The sequence below is a fragment of the Mus musculus genome, chromosome 6 (assembly GCF_000001635.26).
Source record: "Mus musculus strain C57BL/6J chromosome 6, GRCm38.p6 C57BL/6J".
Lineage (NCBI taxonomy): Eukaryota > Metazoa > Chordata > Mammalia > Rodentia > Muridae > Mus > Mus musculus.
In genome coordinates this window covers 5,913,019-5,934,871 of record NC_000072.6, presented here as the reverse complement: position 1 = coordinate 5,934,871, position 21,853 = coordinate 5,913,019, and the positions used below count along the sequence as shown (strand labels likewise).

At 40.8% G+C, this 21,853-nt stretch overlaps 1 protein-coding gene across 9 annotated transcripts in view; it reads right to left on the bottom strand.

Annotated features, from left to right (window-relative positions):
• Positions 1-21,853, bottom strand: part of Dync1i1 (dynein cytoplasmic 1 intermediate chain 1) — a 302,440-nt gene that overhangs the window by 93,168 nt on the left and 187,419 nt on the right. For all 9 annotated transcript variants that reach the window (XM_006504982.4, NM_001191023.1, NM_010063.4 and 6 more), the window contains 3 exons: positions 21,394-21,556; positions 18,943-19,042; positions 11,582-11,707 (listed from right to left, as the gene is read on the bottom strand). In XM_006504982.4, coding sequence (XP_006505045.1) covers positions 11,582-11,707; positions 18,943-19,042; positions 21,394-21,556 — 389 coding nt within the window. The remainder of the gene's footprint in view (positions 1-11,581; positions 11,708-18,942; positions 19,043-21,393; positions 21,557-21,853) is intronic.

The following is a 21,853-nucleotide window of genomic DNA, read 5'->3' as shown; positions in this document are numbered from 1 at the left end:
CCACGTTTATAGGTCTAATTGCAAGCATGTGGGTGGGATATAATTTGCCTTAGGAGGGGCAAGGCACCAGTGGCCACGCTTCTGAGGCACCCCCCTGACTGAACTGTTTTGATAAAACTGTGTGAATCCCCGTGCGGCTAGAGAAACATCAGTCTATTTGTTTATTAGTAATGGGAGAGGGATGAAACTGGTCAGTTCTTCTGGTGATATTGGATAGCTCATGCATACACACACACACACACACACACACACAGACACACAGACACACACAGACAGACACACAGACACACAGACACACACAGACACACACACACACACACACACACACACACAGAGAGAGAGAGAGAGAGAGAGAGAGAGAGAGAGAGAGAGAGAGAGCATTTTAGAAAGAAATGATCAAGAGGGGATTCTATTCCTGTCTTCTATAGACCTGTGACGGAAACCACTGTCCTCCTGAGACCACATGCTCCTGTTGACATGCCTTTAAACCTGCCCCCAGGTATCTGAATCCGGGTAAAGAAAATGCTCGAGAATGTCCACGCTCACACATCTCTAGAAAAGACAACAAATAGCCAGCCTACTCTACACGGGACTCCAGACAGCCACATGAGCTATGAGTTCTGTGATAAAACTGAGGGAATCAGTATGAGAAGGTAATCCAAAACAGAAAACAACAACAAAAATAAAGACCTTTCATCCAATCCCCCAAAATGTATGTGTATCTCCTGCATGCCAGGAGTAATAGCAGGCATGGTACTTAATCCACTGAAATCCAGGTGTCCCTGCCAGTTACTAGTTAGTTCACTCTGCCCTCATACTAAAAGTGTTTTTCCCCCATATTTCCTGCTGCCTGGCTGCCCTCATTCTTTCTCTTGGAACCCCTCAGTCACAATCTTTCCCAAGAAACTAAAGGCACTGCCATTTAAGCGGCACATACAGATTATTACAGATTTTGAAACTTATTCTTGTACCTTAAGTAATAACTGTAGCTGATATCCACTGGACACTGAAAGTGTGCCCCATACAAGTGTTTTATATGTGCTCACTTATTTCAGTCTCATTAACAAGTCTTTGATTTGCCCAAGGTAGTGTGTAAGTAATAGATGTAAATTGTAATTCCAGGCTCTGTAGCCCATACATACTTACATAAGCAAATCCTTCACTACTTCCCACGACTCAGAAACTTTCTCATAATCATTCAGTCTGGAAAGCAATGGTTAAATGTCTGGCATGAGAGGGTTCTGAACTTGTCTTGTGTTCCTCTTTCTTTGACATGCGCATAAAAGGGGCACCTAAACTAGTCTAATCAACACTAACAGGATTCAAGCAACTCCTATACCTGAGGAGTGTAGGCCAGGTGCTTAAAAATGAAGTCTAGTAAAGACCAAATAGGTCAGACATGTTTTGTGGAGAAGCGATAGCTACTTCAGAATCTCAACCAACTGTTGCCTCGTGGGAATGGCTATAGTGGGTATCCTATAAAAATTTGTTGAACGAATGGATGAATTTTCAGAACCGTTTCAAGGTTACAGCTAAGTGAGAGAATGAGGATGCTTAGCTAGGTCTCAGTTTCTTCCCATGGAACTCTTCTGCAATATTAGTGAATGAAGAACATGCAGTGTTCTTCTTCTTTTGGTTGTGGGCTGACCTATGCCCCTGGTCCTCTAAATGCATTATGCTGATGCTCTAACAATGGATGGGATGACATTTGGTAACCATGCATACTTAAAAGTCCTGAGCTCACAAAGTAGGGCTCTAATAAGATAGGATCAGTGTTACTGGAAGAAGCGTCTGAGAGCTTGCTGCCTTTCTGTGTCCTCAGATGGTAGAAGAAGAGCTGTGTATGCACACGCATAGTGTGCGTGTGTGTGTGCACACGCGTGTGTTAATGCACATGCATGCCATAGTGTTTTTGTTGTACTAGAGAACAACTTGCTGGAGTTGGGTCTTTCCATCCACCATGAAGGTCCTGAGGGTGAAACTCAGGTAATTAAACTTGGCTGCAAGAATCTTTGTCTGCTGAACTGTCTTGCTGGCTTGTATGTTGTATTTTGTCAGCACAGTTATCTTAAGAAGAGTATAGACCCCTTTCCTCATTAATCCTGGACCCCTCAGAATGCTTTTCCTCAGCTCCATACCCAAATCAAGGTTTCCCTGACTTGGTGAATAGCTACTGGGAATGAAGATGGATGTGAATGTCATAGGCCAGAGAAGTTGTTCATACTGCCTGCTGGTTGTGATGGACAGGACCAACAACAATTCGTGGGGGCAATCTCTTGAAGCACAGATGGAGAAAATCCTTCAAGGGGGCTATAGCACAAATGGGGAAGAGGAGGGAAAGACATTTAGGAGAATGGATGCCATATAAAATTCTGGTGTTCACGTCTAGATGTACATATGCACATTAACGGGACACCTTTATTATCATAAATATGTATTCATAGGACAACTTTAGTTATCATACCAGGAAGCTTCAGCTTGACCTGTGCTATAGCAAGATGAAGAAACTATTCTAAAACAGTTTGCTCAAAAGCTATATGATTATTTTATGGTGGCATCAAGTCAGTCACTGCTTGTTGGTCACTAGCATTCAGGAACATATACACAGCCCTTGACTGTTGTTTTCAGGTAAGAAACCACCTTGAATTCCATCTCTTTGCTATAACCTATACAACAATCCATCTTACCCAAGATCTATCTCAACATCTAATTCTACTTCCTGTGTTAAGGCTCTCACTGTGTAGCCCTGGCTGACCTGGAACTTGCCACATGGACCAGGCTGGCCTTACATCAATCCACCTGCCTTTGCCTCCTCATTGCTAAGATTAGTGGCATGCACCTCTGGGCCCAGTCCTTGTGTCACTTACCCTTTGGAAAAGACCCAAATAGAGGGCAGATGGTGAATGAAAGTCAGCCTGATTTTCTGCTTCTAGCTTCTTGGGCCAAATGGAAAATGGAGTGGCTTCTGTTTCATTTAATAAGAACCCCTATCTAGATCAAGCTTCAATCATCAGACCAGTCACATTTAGTTGCATAAAAGAATTGTTTCCTTATGTCCACGTTTGATGTCAGCCTGCACATTTAAAGTCAGTTAGGCCTATTCCTCTCATCTGACCCATGACACTCTAGTGTTTTGTTTTGTTTTCTCTTTTTTCAATTAAGAGTTAATTTTACCTTTATGGTCTTCCTGTAGGTAATCTTTAGTTTTTCATAACTCTGTACTATGAAACGTGTGTCATAGCTACAGAAGAGCTGTGGCGCTGTCCTCTTCTGTTTGGTGACTCAGGTGTATCAAACATCTCATTTGAAAACTGGGTCTCTCCTTGGCCTGCATGTTCTTGACCATGGAGTTGATTTTCCCATTACAAAGCACCTATGACGTGTTTCAGTTGGAATGTCAGGAAGTTACAATAAATAAGAAGCACAGATCTTCAAAGAATCTTGTATTCGTTTTCCCATTTCCTTTCTGGTTGCTAATAAGGCCCTTTTAAGCAAACCAAGAGACTTGCTTAAAAATAGTTTTCTCAGATTGTTCCTAAGAAAGTTAATCCTTTTGTATTAAAGAAAAAAATCATAAGCTATACTCTAACATTTCTTAGTTAAAATATACTCTAGAAAAGACATGCAAATTCATTTAGAGCTCTGTGTCCAACAAGTTTTCATGCGATGCTGCTTTATAGATGTCTGGACTATGAATGCCAGGGACATAATTTGTTGGGAAATTGACCCAATTAAAATGAACCTCACGATCCTGCCAGAGGCTGGAAAAGGCATCTTTATAGGACCAGGGAGCATAAGAAGGCCAGCAGGGCCAGCAGGATCCACGAGCTCTATTGTCAGCTAGGAGTGGAGCTGCAGTGTCGGACTTCCTGTCCCGGCCCCAGCAGCCTAGACACTATCCTGGTTTAGCATTACTCGTCACAAGGATAACTCTCTTTGAGGTCACTGGGAACCTTAGCAGACCCAAAGGCTGGGCAGCTGAGGCCACCAGCTTCAACTCTATCTATAATCTTTGCAGAATCTTAATGAGAAGCGAAGCCACACATAGGAAAAAAAATATAACCGAGGGTTTTTAACACTGGCACCAGTAAGGTCAACTGATATCACCCTGCTTCACGTTTTGCCTTCCTCCCCAAACCATAGTGGGTTAGCTATGGTCAGTTGCAGGCAATTGCCAGAAATCCTGAAATAGAGGAGAGGCCCTGAACAAAGAAGCCAAATCAGGGAAAATAGGAAAAGAGAGAGAGAGAAAGAAAGAAAGAGAGCGAGAGCGAGCGAGCGAGAGAGAGAGAGAGAGAGAGAGAGAGAGAGAGAGAGAGAGAGAAACCTTTGACCACACTAAGCCACTAAATAAAGCACTTTTTACTTAGTTCGATGCAGATAATTCTAAGATATATATTTCCGATTCCCTTCATTCCATTTTAAAGAGAACAACCACACCAGAGTAAGCAATGCAGGGTGGCCAGACATATAATCTAATGAGAGTGTGTGAAGCCACTACAGAAGGCAGCAGGAGCGCTGCCAGACTGGGATGGGGCCGCGTGGCTGATTTCTATGCAGAGCGCACCGATATTTTCCAAGTATAGACAGCTTTTATTGAAATGAAAATAGAAAATGCAGGCCCAGTGCCCACATGAAAAATTTAGTGTAGTAGACACATGAAGCCGCCCATGAAGGGAGAAAGTATTTGGCCTTCTTATTCACAACAGAAAAAAAAAAAAATCCAAGCTTCCATACGAAAGCTTTGCAGGACAAGGCTGAAAGCTCGTCAGGCTTGTAGAAGGAAGAGGAATGGAAGTTTGTTTCCTGAAACAGTGGTTTTACGAGCCCCCAGGATTTGTTTGCAATTATAGGAACAATGGAGAGTTACAAGAAACCATTAGCTACAGTGAAGGAAGTATCATCACCGTAAAATACCCTATCCTCCTCCTACTCCAGGTCATACTCTTAGCAAGCAAACTATTCATCTAATCTTTAAATTACTGGATGCCACAGAAGCGAGAGAGAGAGAGAGAGAGAGAGAGAGAGAGAGAGAGAGAGAGAGAGAGAGAGAGAGAATTCAACTGACTTGGTTTTGGTGAGCTAGCATCACGAAAGTACTGGCTTTAACAAAAAAAATTTGATAAAGGTCAGAAAAGGTCATATATTGCAATGGAGGGCATTTGCTTTCTCAGACATATATGACTTTTATTTGTTTTGTAGCACTGGCTAGCATGGAGCTAAAAAAAAAAAAAAAGTACCCTCATTACCCACATACACCCTGAGTGCTAGATTGTAGGAGTGTGCTACCAAGCCAGATTTCTCACATTGAGTTCTGTTGGCTCTCCGAATTTCTCTGTCAGGCTAGAAGATAATAATAATCCAGTAGTTTATGAGTGCCAAGCTGCCAGGGAGAAAGCTTTGATGATCTGCTATAGGTCTAGTGCTTGCCCATTGACACCACATACAAAGTACTCCAGGATTTCGCAGAATGGAACCCAGGGATAAAGAATTCTAAAGGTAATTTTTGAGGTTGCAACCCAGGCATCAGTTATTTTAAAGTCACTAAGGTGGCTGCAACAGGCTTGCCCAACCTCCAAATTTATGAACAAATTCATTTAAAAGTCTCTCTCTCTCCTACCTTTCAAAGGATAACTTTATCTCTTGAATATCTGATATATATTTTCCATTGGTTCTATTTTTTTTTCTGTGAAAATCAAACCAACAAAACCTGGCCATATCTTGTGAGTCTTTAGAAGGATTCTATAGAGGTGTGCCTCAGTATTTTGGGGGTGACTGGTTTCAGGACCTCCCTTCCTTTAAATATCTGTAGGTGCACAGATCTTTATGAAAAAGGGTGTGATATATATATATATATGTATATATATATATATATATATACATATATATATATCGTACATATTTCCCTGTATGCTTAAAGCATTCTCTAGACTATTTGCAGTAACTAATGCAATGCAAATGGCATACATCTTATTACTATATTCCTCAGAGAATAATGACAAAAAGTATGTGTGTATTTGGTAGAGGTGGCTTATTTTCAGATATTCTTAGACCACAGTGAGTTGACTTCATGTTCACAGAACCAGAGGATGTAGAGAACTAACTGTCAAGTCTCTCACTATCTCCTTCCTTTCAAGGGCTCAGAGCTCATTCTTTTCACTTTTCAGAAAACTGGTTCTATAGTTTGGTCCCTGCAGTTGCTTTAGTTAGAATGCTTAAGCTCTGCCAAATAATGGCACAAACTAGACAGTATAGTATAACTGCATTCTGCATGATGTTTTTAAAAATATGATTCCATAAATTAGTCTTTTATGAATATCTAGGTCACTTCCATGAACTACCTATTTGATATTTGAGAGAATAGTTCTGCTATTAGATATCTTCAGATGCACATGTGGCTAAGTAAATAGTTTTCACTTGGGGAGCCTTCCTGTTTCCATCTCTGTCTGTAGCAGATCCTCTGCCACAGGGCCCCATACCCAAATAGCACTGGGGGTGGAGTGGGGCAGGATCAAGACTCCTAGGAGTGTAGATAGGCCTCTAAGTCAGGTAGGACCATGACTGCTGCTCTTTCAGAACCTTCAGGACACAGGAACCACGGGGCTGCCTGGGACAGGAGTCCTTCTGTCTCCATCTGCACCCACAGCTGATCCTGTGCCACAAAGTTACTTATACAAATACTGCTAGGAGAGAGGTGGTCTACCAGGAGTGCCTACACACCTGTGAGCACAGGTAAGACCACTACTTCTTTTCAAATTCCTGGCCCAAGAGGGACCCTCACACAGTCATCGAGACACAGGATCCTTCTGGTCTCTGTCGGAATCACAGAGCTGACTCTGACCACAGCTCTCCATACCCAAATTCCTCCTGGAGAGAACTGGTATCCCCAGGAGTACTGACACACAGGCTTGCAAGAGGGACAAGCCAAAGTCAGAGACAGCAAGACCAGCTAACACCAGAAATAACCAGTTGGTGAAAGACAAGTTCAAGAACGTAAACAACAGAAACCAACACTACTTGGCATCATCAAAACCCAGTTCTCCACCAGAGCAAACCCTGGTTACCCCAACACACCAGAAAAGCAAGACTGATTTAAAATTACATCTCATGATGATGATAGAGGAATTTAAGAAGGACATAAATAACTCCCTTAAAGAAATACAAGAGAACACAGGTAAACAGGTAGAAGATCCTAAAGAATAAACACAAAAATTCCTGAAAGAATTAAAGGAAAACACAACCAAACAGGTGAAGGAACTTAACAAAACCATCCAGGATCAAAAAATGGAAATATAAACAATAAAGAAATCACAAAGGGAGACAACTCTGGAGATAGAAAACCTAGGAAAGAAACCAGGAACCATACATACAAGCATCACCAACAGAATACAAGAATCTCAGGTTCAGAAGATACCATAGAAAACATTGACACCAACTATCAAAGAAAGTACAAAAGGCAAAAAAGCCCCTAATCCAAAACATCCAGGAAATCCAGGACACAATGAAAAGGCCAAACCTAAGGATGATAAGTATAGAAGAGAGTGAAGATTCCCAATTTAAAGGGCTAGTAAAATTATAGAAGAAAACTTCCCTAATCTAAAGAAGGAGATGCCCATGAACATACAAGAAGCCTACAGAACTCCAAATAGATTGGACTAGAAAAGAAATTCCTCCCGACACATAATAATCAAAACACCAAACACACCAAACAAAGAAAGAATATTAAAAGCAGTAAGGGAGAAAGGTCAAGTAACATATAAAGGCAGACATATCAGAATTACACCAGATTTCTCACCAGAGACTATGGAAGCCAGAAGATCCTGGACAGATCTGATACAGACCCTCAGAGAACACAAATGCCAGCCAAGACTTACTATACCCAGCAAAAACTCTCAATTACCATAGATTAAGGAACCAAGATATTCCACGACAAAATCAAATTTGCACAATATCTTTCCACAAAACCAGCACTACAAAGGATAATAGATGGAAAATGTTAACACAAGGAGGGAAACTACACCCTAGAAAAAGGAAGAAAGTAATCTTTCAACAAAACCAATCAATGCCAATCAAAACAACCCTGAGATTCCACCTCACACCAGATAGAATGGCTAAAATAAAAAACTCAGGTGACAGCAGATGCTGGTGAGGTTGTGGAGAAAGAGGAACACTCCTCCATTGCTGGTGGGATTGCAAGCTGGTACAACCACTCTGGAAATCAGTCTGGCAGTTCCTCAGAAAATTGGACATAGTACTACCAGAGGACCCAGCTATACCACTCCTGGACATATACCCAGAAGATGTTCCAACTTGTAATGAGGACACATGTTCACAGCAGTATTATTTATAATAGTCAGAAGTTTGAAAGAACCCAGATATCCCTCACCAGAGGGATGTATACAGAAAATGTGGTATGTTTACACAATGTAGTACCGCACAGCTATTAAAAACAATGAATTTATAAAATCTTAGACAAGTGGATGGGACTAGAAAATATTATCCTGAGTGAGATAACACAGTCACAAAAGAACCCACGTGTTACACACTGATAAGTGAATATAAGCCCAGAAGCTCAGAATACCCAAGATACAGTTCACAGACCACAAGAAGCTCAAGAAGAAGGCAGACCAAAGTGTGGATACTTTGATCCTTCTTAGAAGGGAGGATAAATTACCCATGGGAGGAGTTATAGAGACAAGGTGTGGAGCAGAAACTGAAGGAAAGGCCATCCAGAGACTGCTTCACCTGGGGAGCCATCCCATATACAGTCACCAATTCCAGACACTATTGTAGATGCCAATACGTGCTTGCTGACAAGAACCTGATATAGCTGTCTCCTGAAAGGCCAGTGACTGACAAATACAGAGGTGGATGCTCTCAGCCAACCATTGGACTGAACACAGGGTCCCCAGTGGAGGAGCTAGAGAAAGGACCCAAGGTGCTGAAGGGGTTTCCAGCTCCATAGGCAGAACAATTTGAACCAACCAGTACCCTCAGAGCTCCCAGGGACTAAACCACCAACCAAAGAGTGCACATGGAGGGACTCATGGCTCCAGCTGCATATGTAGCAGAGGATAGCCTTGTCGGTCATCAATGGGAGGAGAGGACTATGGTCCTATGAAGGCTCTATGCCACTGTGTAGGGAAATGCCACGTCTAGGAAGCAGGAATGGGTGGGATGGCAAGCAGGGGGAGGGGGAGGGATAGAGGTTTCTCAGAGGAGAAACCAGGAAAGAGAATAACATTTGAAATGTAAATAAAAAAATTATCTAATAAAATGTAAATAAATAGCTTTGACTTGATACCTAAAGTTTTAGGTTCTTTACAGTCTTCAGCACCAGTGATGATCAAATTACTCAGTTTGGGTAGAATCCTAAATATTCCAGAAGATATCAGATAAAGCTTAAAATTGTCATTTCTGCTTCTGGTTACCTAATGAATTAAAGACAGTAGGGACACTTTTGGAGATGAAGAGATATGTTTTTATTTTTTTTTATTTTGTTCCCCCCAAATCTATAGAGTTACATTTATTTATTTATTTATTTTTATTTTTTATTGTTAGATTTATTTTATTTTGTATGCATGAGTGCTTTATCCATCCATATAGCTGCACACCACATGCCTGGCTGGTGCCTAGGAGAGTGGTAAGCCTCCAAGTGGGTGCTCGGAATCAAGCCAGGATCCACTGCTAGAATAACAAATACCCTTATCCTCTGAGCCAACTCTCCAGCACCAAGATGAAGAAGTTTTATCCAATATCTTTTCATATCTCTTATGTGACTTTATCTTGCTTATTCACATAACGCCTGGATTTTAATCAAATCAAATCAAATCAGGACCATATTCTCTTCTGAAACACAAATATTGGATCATCTAAATGAGAAACTAAAACTGAAGCTGAATGACCACTTAAGTCTTCAGTAAATGATACCCGAACCATCATGAGAAGGAAGAAAGGATTCTTGCCTCAGTTAATGCTGGTATTAGCTTTGTGACCTGACAACACAAATCATTAAAAAGGTTCTGATACTTTCAAAGACTTGGGCTTCTTTATGCAGTGTTATCATGATCCCATTGGCTTGTTTACCATATAATATTGTGAGTATTAACCATATTACCCATTATTGCCACAGGCCACCAGTACTCAGCTAATAGAATTAGAAAACTTTAAGTTATGATAAACATCATAAGCATTGACTGAAACAGCATGGGCTACTTCTTGGAGTTTTAAAATGAAAGATATGCTTTCTGTATATCAAAACAGTTTAAAAGGCCCTGGCTTTCAGAAATGTGCTTCTCCTTATCCCATAAGCCCTATAGTATTTTCCTGGCAATTCAGCAAACCCTTAAACCTGAACAGCATTAGAATTGTGTGCTTCTATGTTTACAAAAAGAGCCTATCAGGCTGACAAACTTGATAATCTTTAAAAAGAAAAAAAAAAAAGAAAGAAAGAAAGGAAGGAAAAGAAAAAAAAAAACCTGTTTTCATTTCAAAGGTTCAGAAAAATAAAGGTTATTTACTATGCAGGCCTAGACTTCTTGTTAAGTCGTTTGTGAGATAGCAAATTAGAAAAACATGGTCAGAGTTAGAGGTTACTCAATCACGTTGAAGCTAGGCCTTTACTCCAGCAGCTCCTTTTCCTCAAATTATATCTGATAATGTTCTAAAGTGTAAACATATTTCACTTCAAAAAGATACTCAGGTCTTAGATATATCCTGGCACAATGTGTCCTAGGATGAAACAAGCAGGTTTGCCTCTTTAGACGCGTGCATTCAGATTTCTCGGAGCCTCCAAATTCTAATATTTGAGGAACTAAAATTTTGATGTAGAATGCGTACTTTCGACTTTCCTATGCATAATCTCATTAATAAAGGGCTTGCTCTACTGGCCAACACCAAGGCCTGTCATTTGAACAAAGTCATGGCAATAGAACAAAGCTGAATGCATCCAAGTGTGGCCTAATTTCAGTGCCAGTGTGTCAAAGAGAAAAGAAGTCACATGTCATTAGAATCAGGGAGTAAACCACCCCCAGTGCTCTGATACAATGTGCACTTGCAAAGTAGAAACAGCATCTATCTTTCTCAACAACTCAGGTAATATTGGTGGTAAAGCTTCCCCCAACTCAGATCCCAAACTTTCATTATCTCCAAAACAATATGGCACCTACAGACGGAGAAACGGCGACATCCATTGAAGTGTGTCTCCGAGACAGGAGGGAACTTGACTGGTAATGCTTTCAGGGATCCCACATGGGTGGGCTAGCATATGCTGCCCCTAAGCAGAGGAAGTGGCACACCACAATTTCTTCATGAGTGTGAGGTCTTTATAAACTCATCCTCATGGAGGCTGTTTTAAATAGAACGAGAATGACACACAGTTCCCAACCAGGCTCCCTAACCATTTGAGCAGGGCTGCCACTTTCCAAAAACATTAGGTTACTGTGGGGGAATTTTCCAAAATTGTCAACAATTCCATTTTTAAACTTGGTTCTTCTTCCCAGCCCAATACAGATGCACTGCAGCTCGAACTGCGTTCGGTGTGGTAGGAGATAGGAATTATTTTTACTCTGATGACGCATACCTGACAGTGGAAGACATATTCTGGTGTGGTTTTCTTGAACTTCATGTTCCAAACCAAGGCCACTCCATCTGGCTCGTGGGGAGCATCTTCGTTGTTGCTATAAGAAGCAACCATCAGCTCAGGGTACTAAATGAAAGAGGTCACAAGGATTCATTACATTAAGATGACAGCATAGGAATTTTCTCATGACCCTACTGCATCCTTGTCTACACTATATAGTCTATCAGTGTGCACCACTACTGACTCATAAGAATTTTTCATCCTACATATGTGTGCTGTGTTACACATTTCAAGTAGTCCTATCCTTTTAAGTTTTGGCACATTTAATATCAAGTCAACACACCCTGCTTTCTGTCTCTCATTGTTGCGTGTGCAGGCATGGTCACTAAACTGAAAACATGCTCAGATCCTACAGAATCAGTCACTATGGGCTACCCTTTCCTTTCTTCTATATTGGTTTCCATGACAACTTTTGGTTCTGATTTTCTTTCTTGGCTGCTTTGTAAAAGTCATTCAGATTCTCCTTTTGTTACATACATTCCCAGACAAGGCTATTCTCTTATTTTTTTCCCTTTTATTTTTCCCTTCTTGCCAGGTTATCCTGTAGATGCCAATGGTTTTTTTTTTTTTTGTAAGCTTAATATGTTGATAATTTTTAAATGTCTTCTAGGCTTGCTATTTCTCAGAGCTATATGTATTAATATTTGACTATCCACTGGGGTTTGATCAGGATAAACAAGAATGTACCAATACCAGGAGGAACACATAGACAATCTACTCCACAGGCTTTACCACACAGCTTACTGCTCTACCTGTATTCCACCACATTTGTGCCTTATATATACATGGTATTCACTTAACTGGCCAAACCTGATAGTCTATTTCCATCTTTCCATGTTCCTTTTTTGCTTCCCCAAATGCTGTTTATCACTATGTACTACATGCATTTTGAATTTACATTTTTTTTTCATTAGGGCAGAGACACCAAAATTACCCTCTTGTCTGATGAAGGTAACAGATTTGCTGCCTGTTCTCTTAGGTAGGGACTTATCAAACTATAGGTTCAGCAATAAAAAGACACAATCATATAAGGCTTTCCATAGCCTGTGCCCACCTCCTCCCTACTCCAACCTTTGTCAGGATGAATTTGTAAAGTATGTATTTGATAAGTTACCCTCAGCATGACAATTAATGGCTCACCATGGCTTTCAAGGGAATGATTTAAGTCACGTAGAATCCTTTTGGGCCTGTCTTTCTCTATCGCTTCTGTTTAATGTCTTTTGGCTTTTTTTTCTTTCACTCCTAAACACACTGTACCCAGACTTACCAGCTAACCATGAAGCACATAGCTGCTACCTCTGTACCTATGATTATGATCACATGCCCACTGGAAGCCCCTTCTGTGTTGTTTATCTCACTGCATTTGAGACTGAATAAAGATACCAAGTCCTCTAGGTAATTCTAACCATTTATCCCTCGCTTGCCTCTTAGCATCCTTGATTTGATGCCCCTATTAAAACATTTGTTCAGTTGTATTATGTTCTTTTCTCTGCAGTGTCCTTGAGTATTAGTACGAGGGTGTTCTTGCTGTTATTGTGTTGTTTTACCTCTGAATTCATAGTTTAATAAACACAAACATATGATATGTTAAGGTAAAAAAGTTTATTGAATAATTCATCATTTTTATCTTAGAAAGTCTCTTTTATTTCAGTAGCTCTGTGATCAACATAAATATTAATTCCATTATTATCAAACACCATAATAATTAAATGCTTAAATATAAGAAGTATAGTCATGCAATAAGAAGGAAGGCTTTAAAGAGATGTTGAAAACATCTTTCACCATACATGAGCTCTGTCCTGAGCATGAAGAAACAGATATGCAGTGTCATGGGCAATTTCCAAGTTAGAACACAATTCACACAAATGCTATTCGTACCTGGGCTTCTCATGAGTGGCTTTATTACACACCAGAATTCTTAAACCTCGTATGAACTTCGCCTCCCGTATGATGTAGGTTTCTCTTCCTGATTGCTATACTATGTATATATTCAGACCAAACAATACTTAATGTGAACCTAAACTTTGCCTTTGCCTTCATATGAACCATAACTAAGTCTAAGTCATCAGTGTGGCTCATTCATTCCTTCAACTACAGAGAGTTGCAGCTTACTGCCTGCTACAGAGGCATCCTGTAGCACACATGGATGTGGCCACCAAGGGAAGTCATCACTCTTTATTAGAAAATGCTCCTTAGCAGATGACTCAAAGCCTATTAAGCAAGGCCTTTGATTCAGAAGCCGTTCAATGAAACTAACATCCAGATAAACACAGAAGTCTCCAGACTGTCCATCTGAAGTTTAACTATGTCACATGTGAAAAGGCAAGTCTATAAACACTGACACCACTACCGTAGGGGCCAGAGAGCAGCCAGATGTGTCTGGAATAGCATCCCACAGTTTCACATCTGGGTCTCATCGTTCACACCCACTTGCAGCTTTTCTTTTCTTTCTTTTTTTTTGTCCATCTAAAAATATTTTAACTTGCTTGGCTTTCAAGTTTCTTTAGCAAACAGGCCGCATGTTAGCAAAAACTCCAGGAAAATGCCTTTGGCAAAGTTTTCTAAAAGAGGAATTACAAGGTGTAAAGGGACTGACTTACATGTTATCTAAGGCAGACTGGAATGATTTCAAAGTGTCTTCTTGTACTTCTTTTTAAAAACTATTTGTTTGAGCATGTCTAGTCATATTTACTCATTATCAAGTTTCCAAGCAATTATGGAAATTAAAATGTTTAAAATTATACTTTTGAACAATTGTGAACTTTCTGGTCACCTAATTACACATAAGGACTAGATTATCCTATATTTAATTTAGACAAATTTTACCCAGAAATTACTGACTTTGCTCTCAAGTCCAGTTATATCTTCAGGAGAAATGGAATCTAAGATTTCCTGGAGACAATAGAGCCAGCATGCTTTAAGTGGACCTTGTGTTTCAGGCACCGAACAGGCACCGACATAACTCAGGTCTGTATGAAGAAGACAATGGTTTACGTATTTCTACAGGCAAAGGAGATGAATCCTTAGGTAAGTGACATGGTCTACGTCAGAATGCTCATGAATGACAGGGTGAGAAATCCTATGGAAGCCAGTTGGTATCAAAGGCTTGCATCCCTGTATGTCCACTATGGCATTGTGCCCACTGCATAAATAAAATGTGCCAGTAAGTACAACATAGGACAAAACCATTCATGTCAACATTTCTGTTGTATAGGAGCTCACCATTGGCTAGTGGGTTACATGATACATGTAGGAATAACACTGGCTCAAACATTAGAGCAAAAAAAGTGTCCTAGGAGGGAGGAATCATAGGATTCTGTACAAGCATGGGTGTGTGCTGGGGGTCAAGATAGGGGTGGATATTGCAATGAGTCAGCTGGGAAGGATATTTGAGAAGCAAAAATGGCGAAAAGTCCCAAAAAGCTAAAATATATTTACCGTATGTTTACGTTACACCACTCTTTGGCATATGCCTAAAGGAGTGGGCATCTTCTCTCATGGATATCTGCTCATTCATGTTCATTGCTGCCCTGTTCGCAATAGTTAGGGAGCAGAAACCATCTAAATTTCCTTCTGTCAATGAAGGTGTCATGAAAATGTTGTGTACACACAATGGATTACTATACAGTTGTAAAACTAAGGTTAAATCATAAATTTTTCAGGTAAGTGGATGGACTGAGGAAAGATCATATTGCATAAAGCACACCCAATCCAGAAAGATAAACCCTGTATGTTCTTCCTCATCTGCAGCTCCTAGCTCCAAATCCTCAGGTGTGAGGATTAAATCTGGAGTAACTCCAGAAATAAGAAAAGTAAAATGGGATAATTGGGGGGTTGTAGAGAGACAGCGAATTACTTGTCCCCAGGAATGAGGCCCCTAATTGATTATTTGGTCCTTGAAATCATATAAATACAAACATTGCTAAATAGGTTTAGCATGTTCTATATGCATATATGTGCATACATGCATTTGTATATATTTATATATGTTCATATGTGTATATAGGTATATATATATATGTATATGTTTATATGTGCATATGTGTATTTAGGTATATATGTAGATATTGTATGTATGCAGATATGTAAATATGCACATGTGTGTATATATGTGTACACATATATGTGTATATATGCATATATGTACACATATGCATATGTGTATGTATGCAGATGTACATATATGTATAAATGTATATTTGTGTACATATGTACAAATATGTGTATATGTATATACATTTATATACATATATGTGCATATGTATATTCACATGTGCATATGTATATACATACATATATATGTAGTAATGATAAAGAAAAAGGACGTGAAGTTGAGAGAGAACAAGTTAGGGGAACACATGGAAGTGGTAAGGAGGAAGAAAGGGAAGAAAGAGATAATACAAAAGATAAATTGTTTAATAAAAACATATATCTAATCTTTACAAATGATAAAAATGATTATAATAACTCTATATTCTGAGACTAGATGTAGAGAGGCTGACAAGGACTCTGTTTTCTAAGCTAGACAAGAAAGAGAACACAGCATGAAATGCTTGTCAACTCCAAGTGTTAATGGCCTTGAATTAGTACCAGTAGGGACTCTCTTTTGCCTCTCCAAACCTGACTGATTTCATAACTAGACAAGCTTTGAAGATTATTCAGGTTAGTGTCTTATGTGACTAGAGGGCTGAAGGATGTCTTTTACACAGGAGACAGGTACATAATACTGTGTGACCAACATAAAAGTCTGATTTTATACACACTCTGACACATGGACTATGGACAGTGTTCTTGTGCTAAACACTGCTAAGTAGATGGAAAAGTTGCCAGGGTCTGCCACAGGGCTGGGGCCACTCATAGAGGAGTTTTGAGTGTGCTTACCCCATGCTGGTGCCAGGGCAGTGGGTGTCAGGCTACGGGAAGTCAAGGGACACTGCTTTGAGGTTGGGAAAGCACAGTTCGAGGTACCAGGGCTAGCCAAAGCTGGCTCAGGGGTCCCTGAGCCTGCAGGGATGCTAGGGCAGTCTAGTTCTTGGGCTCTTGGGTACCCAGGCACCACTGGGAGCTGGGGAAGAGCTGAAAATGGAGTGGGGGCCCACGGGCTGGAACTAGCCTGGGGCGAAGGGTTAAAGAGAGGGGACTCCGGCTGCATCCCTCGAGGAGTCCTAGGCTTGTCGATTGTCCACTGGTTAGGCTTGGTGGCCGTGGCTAGGTGCACAGAGAGGCCTTGTATGGGAGAGGCTGTGTGACTACACGACCTCTACCTGTGGGGTGCTTGGGGTCTTGCCCTTATGTGACTGAAGGACACAAGTCTATGGAGGACTGTGACCTTGTGCCAGGAGCCTAGTGTCTGGGAACCAGGTGAAACACCTGCTGTTCCTCAGGGTCACCGGGGTTTCCAGCTTGTGCTCCATCAGGAACTAGGCTGCCTTTTATGGTCCTACAGGTGTTGAGTTTCCAGATTTTTTGAGTGAGCAGTGATTATATGATATTTTGCATGTATTGCAAAATTAGAGTGTTATTGCCTACTGAAGTCAGAATATAAAGCAGAATTATCACTCACAGTTCTTTCCTTTTCTCCCTGCGGTTCTATTTTGTTTCACACAAGAAACTCCAAGGCATATCTGCTGCCATTACACCATAGCCCTTCTTTTTTGTCTTACTATGTCCAAGTGTGTCTACTCCAATTCAAAGTGTCACTTTGTCTCAGAATCATGAAAAGCTGGTTCTTTGAACCCACAAAAGTATTACGACACAGAATTTTAGGGATTATATTTTTTAAAAAATCTCTATAAAATGCATGTTTTACAATTTCAAATCAATTCCCACAGTACAGACAGGAAGGTGTATGTGTGTGTGTGAGAGAGAGAGAGAGAGACAGAGAGAGAGAGAGGTAGAGAGAGAGAGACAGACAGACAGACAGGCAGAGAGAAAGAGAAGAGGAGGGGAGGAGGGAAGGAGAGGGAGAGAAAAGACAGAGAATCACTTCCTTTAACACAATGTCCCATGGGGAGGAACTTTTGTGGAAATAACCCCATGCAAACACACACAGAGGCTGGGGTACCCAACAGTCTTTTTGGGGAGTGTTAGCAGCTGACTTGGGAACCACTAGCAGTTGCCTTTGTTGGGGTATGTATCACATAAAGCTCCTGCCTGATTTCCAGACCATGAATGAGTGAACACTCCAAGCTAAGTGTTTGCTAGGGCTTGGATCTGATTTCTGTGAACACCAGGGCATGCTCCCAGACCACCCACACACTGCAGAGAGACTGAGCAAGCTTGACTGTCTTAGTACAGTCATACTCTCTGTGCTCTGTTGTTTGGATGCCAAAGACGGTGCAAGAGCAGAGGACCCCACCTAAGTGGTAGCTGTCGACCATACAGTTATGGGGATCATGCTCTCCCCCAATTCCCAAGGACATTAAACGAGACTCTTTTTATATCATCACTTGCTTATTTGACTGCATCACCTTCTCCTTCTTTGCCTTGGTCTGTCTTTAGAGATGTGACCAGAGAGTGATCCCCTCATACACTCCACTCTGAAACAATACTTGCTGTCGGTCTGGATCATCTGTCACCTTCAAGTGCTTCTGTTTCAGCTTCATGAGCAAGTTTTTTGTTTGTTTGTTTTTTGTTTTTTTGGTTTTTGTTTGGGGGGGGGCAGTTAAAACCAATGGAGTAGAGCATTGCAATGTTTGAGATCAGTGCTCCTGTACCCTGAGTGAGTGAAGGTTAGTGACTTACTCAGCATCTACTGAGCCTCGGTTTCTTCAGCTACAGCATGCAAATCTTGATAGTGACTGCTTTATATAATTCTCTTGACGGTGAAATAATCTGACACTTTCAAGGCAGTTTCTATAGTGCTTGGCATGTAAGCTTTACAGATAAAAAATGTATGGGTTCACAATTCAGACCACATGCATTCGAATTCTGACTTCATCACAACTTAACTGTGTGCTTTTACACATTGCTTAACTGCTAAGTGCTGGGCATAGTGACTCATGTATAGTCAAGAGGTTGTTCATTCACCAAGTTGGTTTGTAGGAAACCAACAGTGACTATGCGTAGAAGAGCTTACTTCACGGAATGGTCTGGCTGCTTGTTCCTTTCTATGAGTGTATTAATTAATAAGTACCAATATCTGAATGGATAATTAGCCCCCAAACTTTTGAAAAAAATGTGAACAAAAGCAGTGGGCAGAGTCATAGAGTAATAAATATATCCAAAATAGAACAAGTATCCTTTTTCCCATATAAATGTTACTAAAACACTTGTCAAGATTTTCCTGCCAGCACTCTTACCTGGAGAGACCAGTCCATACATGTGACCACCCGATGCTTAGACCAATGTTCATCGTAGAACTGACGGTTGAAAGACAGGTTGGCTCCAGCCTGCACATCCCTACGGTAGGTTAAGCAACAGAGGTAAAAGTGAGGTTCCAAGATAGAGTTGTGTCGAGGCAGTAGCACATGATCATGAGTAAATGAATTAAATATATTCTTTTCTACGAAAGGCTCTTTCTACCGGCTCAGAAAGGCTTTTAGTATTTGTTCTGAGCCTGCTGTAAAATATCAAATTTGTTTCAGCTTATAAAAATACTTATGTGGGTCTGCTATCCAAAGTTCAGTTCTCTGATCCTCTAGTAGAAGGAGAACCTGACTCCTAAGGTTTGCCTCTCACTTTTCCTTCAGTACCCACACTATACACACACTAAGACTAAATAGAAACATTTAAATCGCTCTGCTCTTAAAGGAGCATAAAAGGAATGGAGTTTCTTGTTATCAATATCTTCTGTACTATTAGACCCCAAATGATATCCATGTTTCTATCTGTGAATTGTGATTGGCCTTAGTGGCTGACTCCTTGAGAGACAGTAGGTCATCATTTCTGCCATGAGACAGGTGTGGTAGAGAGCTGGGGAATCACAAGAGTGGGCCAGGCATTAACTGTGTCAGTCATTGACCAAAGGAGCACTGGGCCTCGAGGACTGACTGCAAGTTGGCCAGTGTATATTTGGCTAACGTTCAACTGACCTTGGTACTGCCTTTGAAGAACTCTGCACTGGTCATTCAGTTCCTTCAAGGGCCTGTGTTCTTAAATTGAGAAATGCCTGCTCAAATGTCTGCAAAAGATTCTGCCTAAACTGCCTCACTTCCATTCAGCCCTGGAGTCAGTCACCCTCCTTCCAGTCACCCAGTACACCCAGTGTACAGCCACCCTCCTTCCAGTCACCCAGTACACCCAGTGTACAGCCACCCTCCTTCCAGTCACCCAGTACACCCAGTGTACAGCCACCCTCCTTCCAGTCACCCAGTATACCCAGTGTACAGCCACCCTCCTTCCAGTCACCCAGTACACCCAGTGTACAGCCACCCTCCTTCCAGTCACTTTATTCCACTACGTTACGTCAGCACTACTCACCTCGGTAGTTCTTGTTCAGTAGCCTGGCTTCAGAAACTATCTAACCTCTGGTGAGCTGACATAGCAAGGTTTCCATGTCCACCCCTTGGCTCCTAGACCCCTGTTAATCCTCGGGCAGTGCTAGCACTACAGGTAAGATGAATGCAACTAAGTCCTGTTAGAAAAGCAGTACTGTAGTGGGCTGTGTACTCAGATAGGAAGGGAGACTGTTATAATCAACTGAGCCACTAGAAATGGCTCTTTTAAAAGAAGCCAATTATTGGTAGAACATGCAAATTTATACTGTTTATCTCCTCTGCACAGTTTAACTATGCCAAACTGTTGAGAGTGTTTTCAGAACACTGCATGAAAGTAAACAATTACCATGCCTCCGCTACATAACCATATCATTTTGTCCTTTAAGAATGCGTTTGAATTTGAATTTTAGATATAGCTTTAAAAAAAAAAATCAAATTTGATGCAAAAAGCAGGTGACCCTACTTTCACACATTGTTCCCAGACAAAAGAAATCTATAGGAACAATCCAACAGTGTCCGTTTCTTAAGAGTCTTATAAAGTGGTACCCGACATCCCACGGTGATGGCTGGCAGCTCCTGTCCTTTCTAACACTTACATCACAGTTACAGGGAAAGTCGGGTGGACTCCCTCTCTCTCAGTTTCTTTGAATAGATTTTGGTTGTTTTATCTGTAAAAATCTCTTTGCCATCTGCATTTCCTATAATGTGCACATGTAACACATGCACAACCTTATAGGACTAAAAAGAAGATGCACTTTCTAGACTGCTTCTTACCTCTCTTGTTACCCTATCTAGCTCTTGTTTATTTTTTCAGGTTCCTGCCTGCTTAGCCAGCAATAATCAATTTTGAAGATCTACTCCAGATCTTCCCCAGCCACACAGGAGAATGTTTTATCAAAGGACAATATGTGTGACTCTGTTTGTCTCCATCACCTGGACTGGACTGCTGATAGCAAGTTCATAAGAATTTCATAGGGGCACATAATAATTACATGGAAATGCTAAGCCAGAAGTTACAAACAAAGCCCACAGTCACAGATGTTTGGTAAGATCAGTCCTGGAATTCCCATCTTCCTCTCATTTGCTAGACTTAGGGCTTGCCTAGCAAATTCATAAATGTACTTAAAATCAGTGAGTTAAGCTGAACTAGCATCCGGATAAAGCACTGGAGAAGCTGAGCCTAGATCATTGCTTGAGTCTAGTACAGGAACAATTTAGGAAGCTCAGAGGGCCCCCACGTCCTAAAAAGAATCCTTAGAAAATAGAAGCAACAATTTATCACACTACATTTTTCAGTGTATATAAGCAACGAACCCATCTTTCTCCTCCAGCTCTCGACCGCTGTAGTCAAAAAAGATGTCCGAGTCCTCTGCAAGAGCTCTTTCAATTACTCGGATTGTCCGGTCAAAGAAGATGAGGAATTCTTCTGAGTGCAGGATCTGCTGTTTTTCTTCCTCCGTCAACTCTCTTGGAGGGGCTTTTTATGCAAGACAGATTGTTAAGAAGGAAAAGGGACAATTTAAAACTGTTCCACAGAAATCCTGCCCTTGAAAGAGCCTGTATTTTAACCGGGGAGAGATAATACACAGGAAAGCAAACCATTGTTAATTAGGATTATAAATCATTCTTTTTTTTTTAAATGCAGATCAGCGTGGTTTTTATTTTCTTTTTAAGAGTTGTTTTCATTTTTTAAAAAAAATTCCCACATTTTATTAGATATTTCTTCATTTACATTTCAAATGCTACCCCAAAAGTCCCCTATACCCTCCCCCTG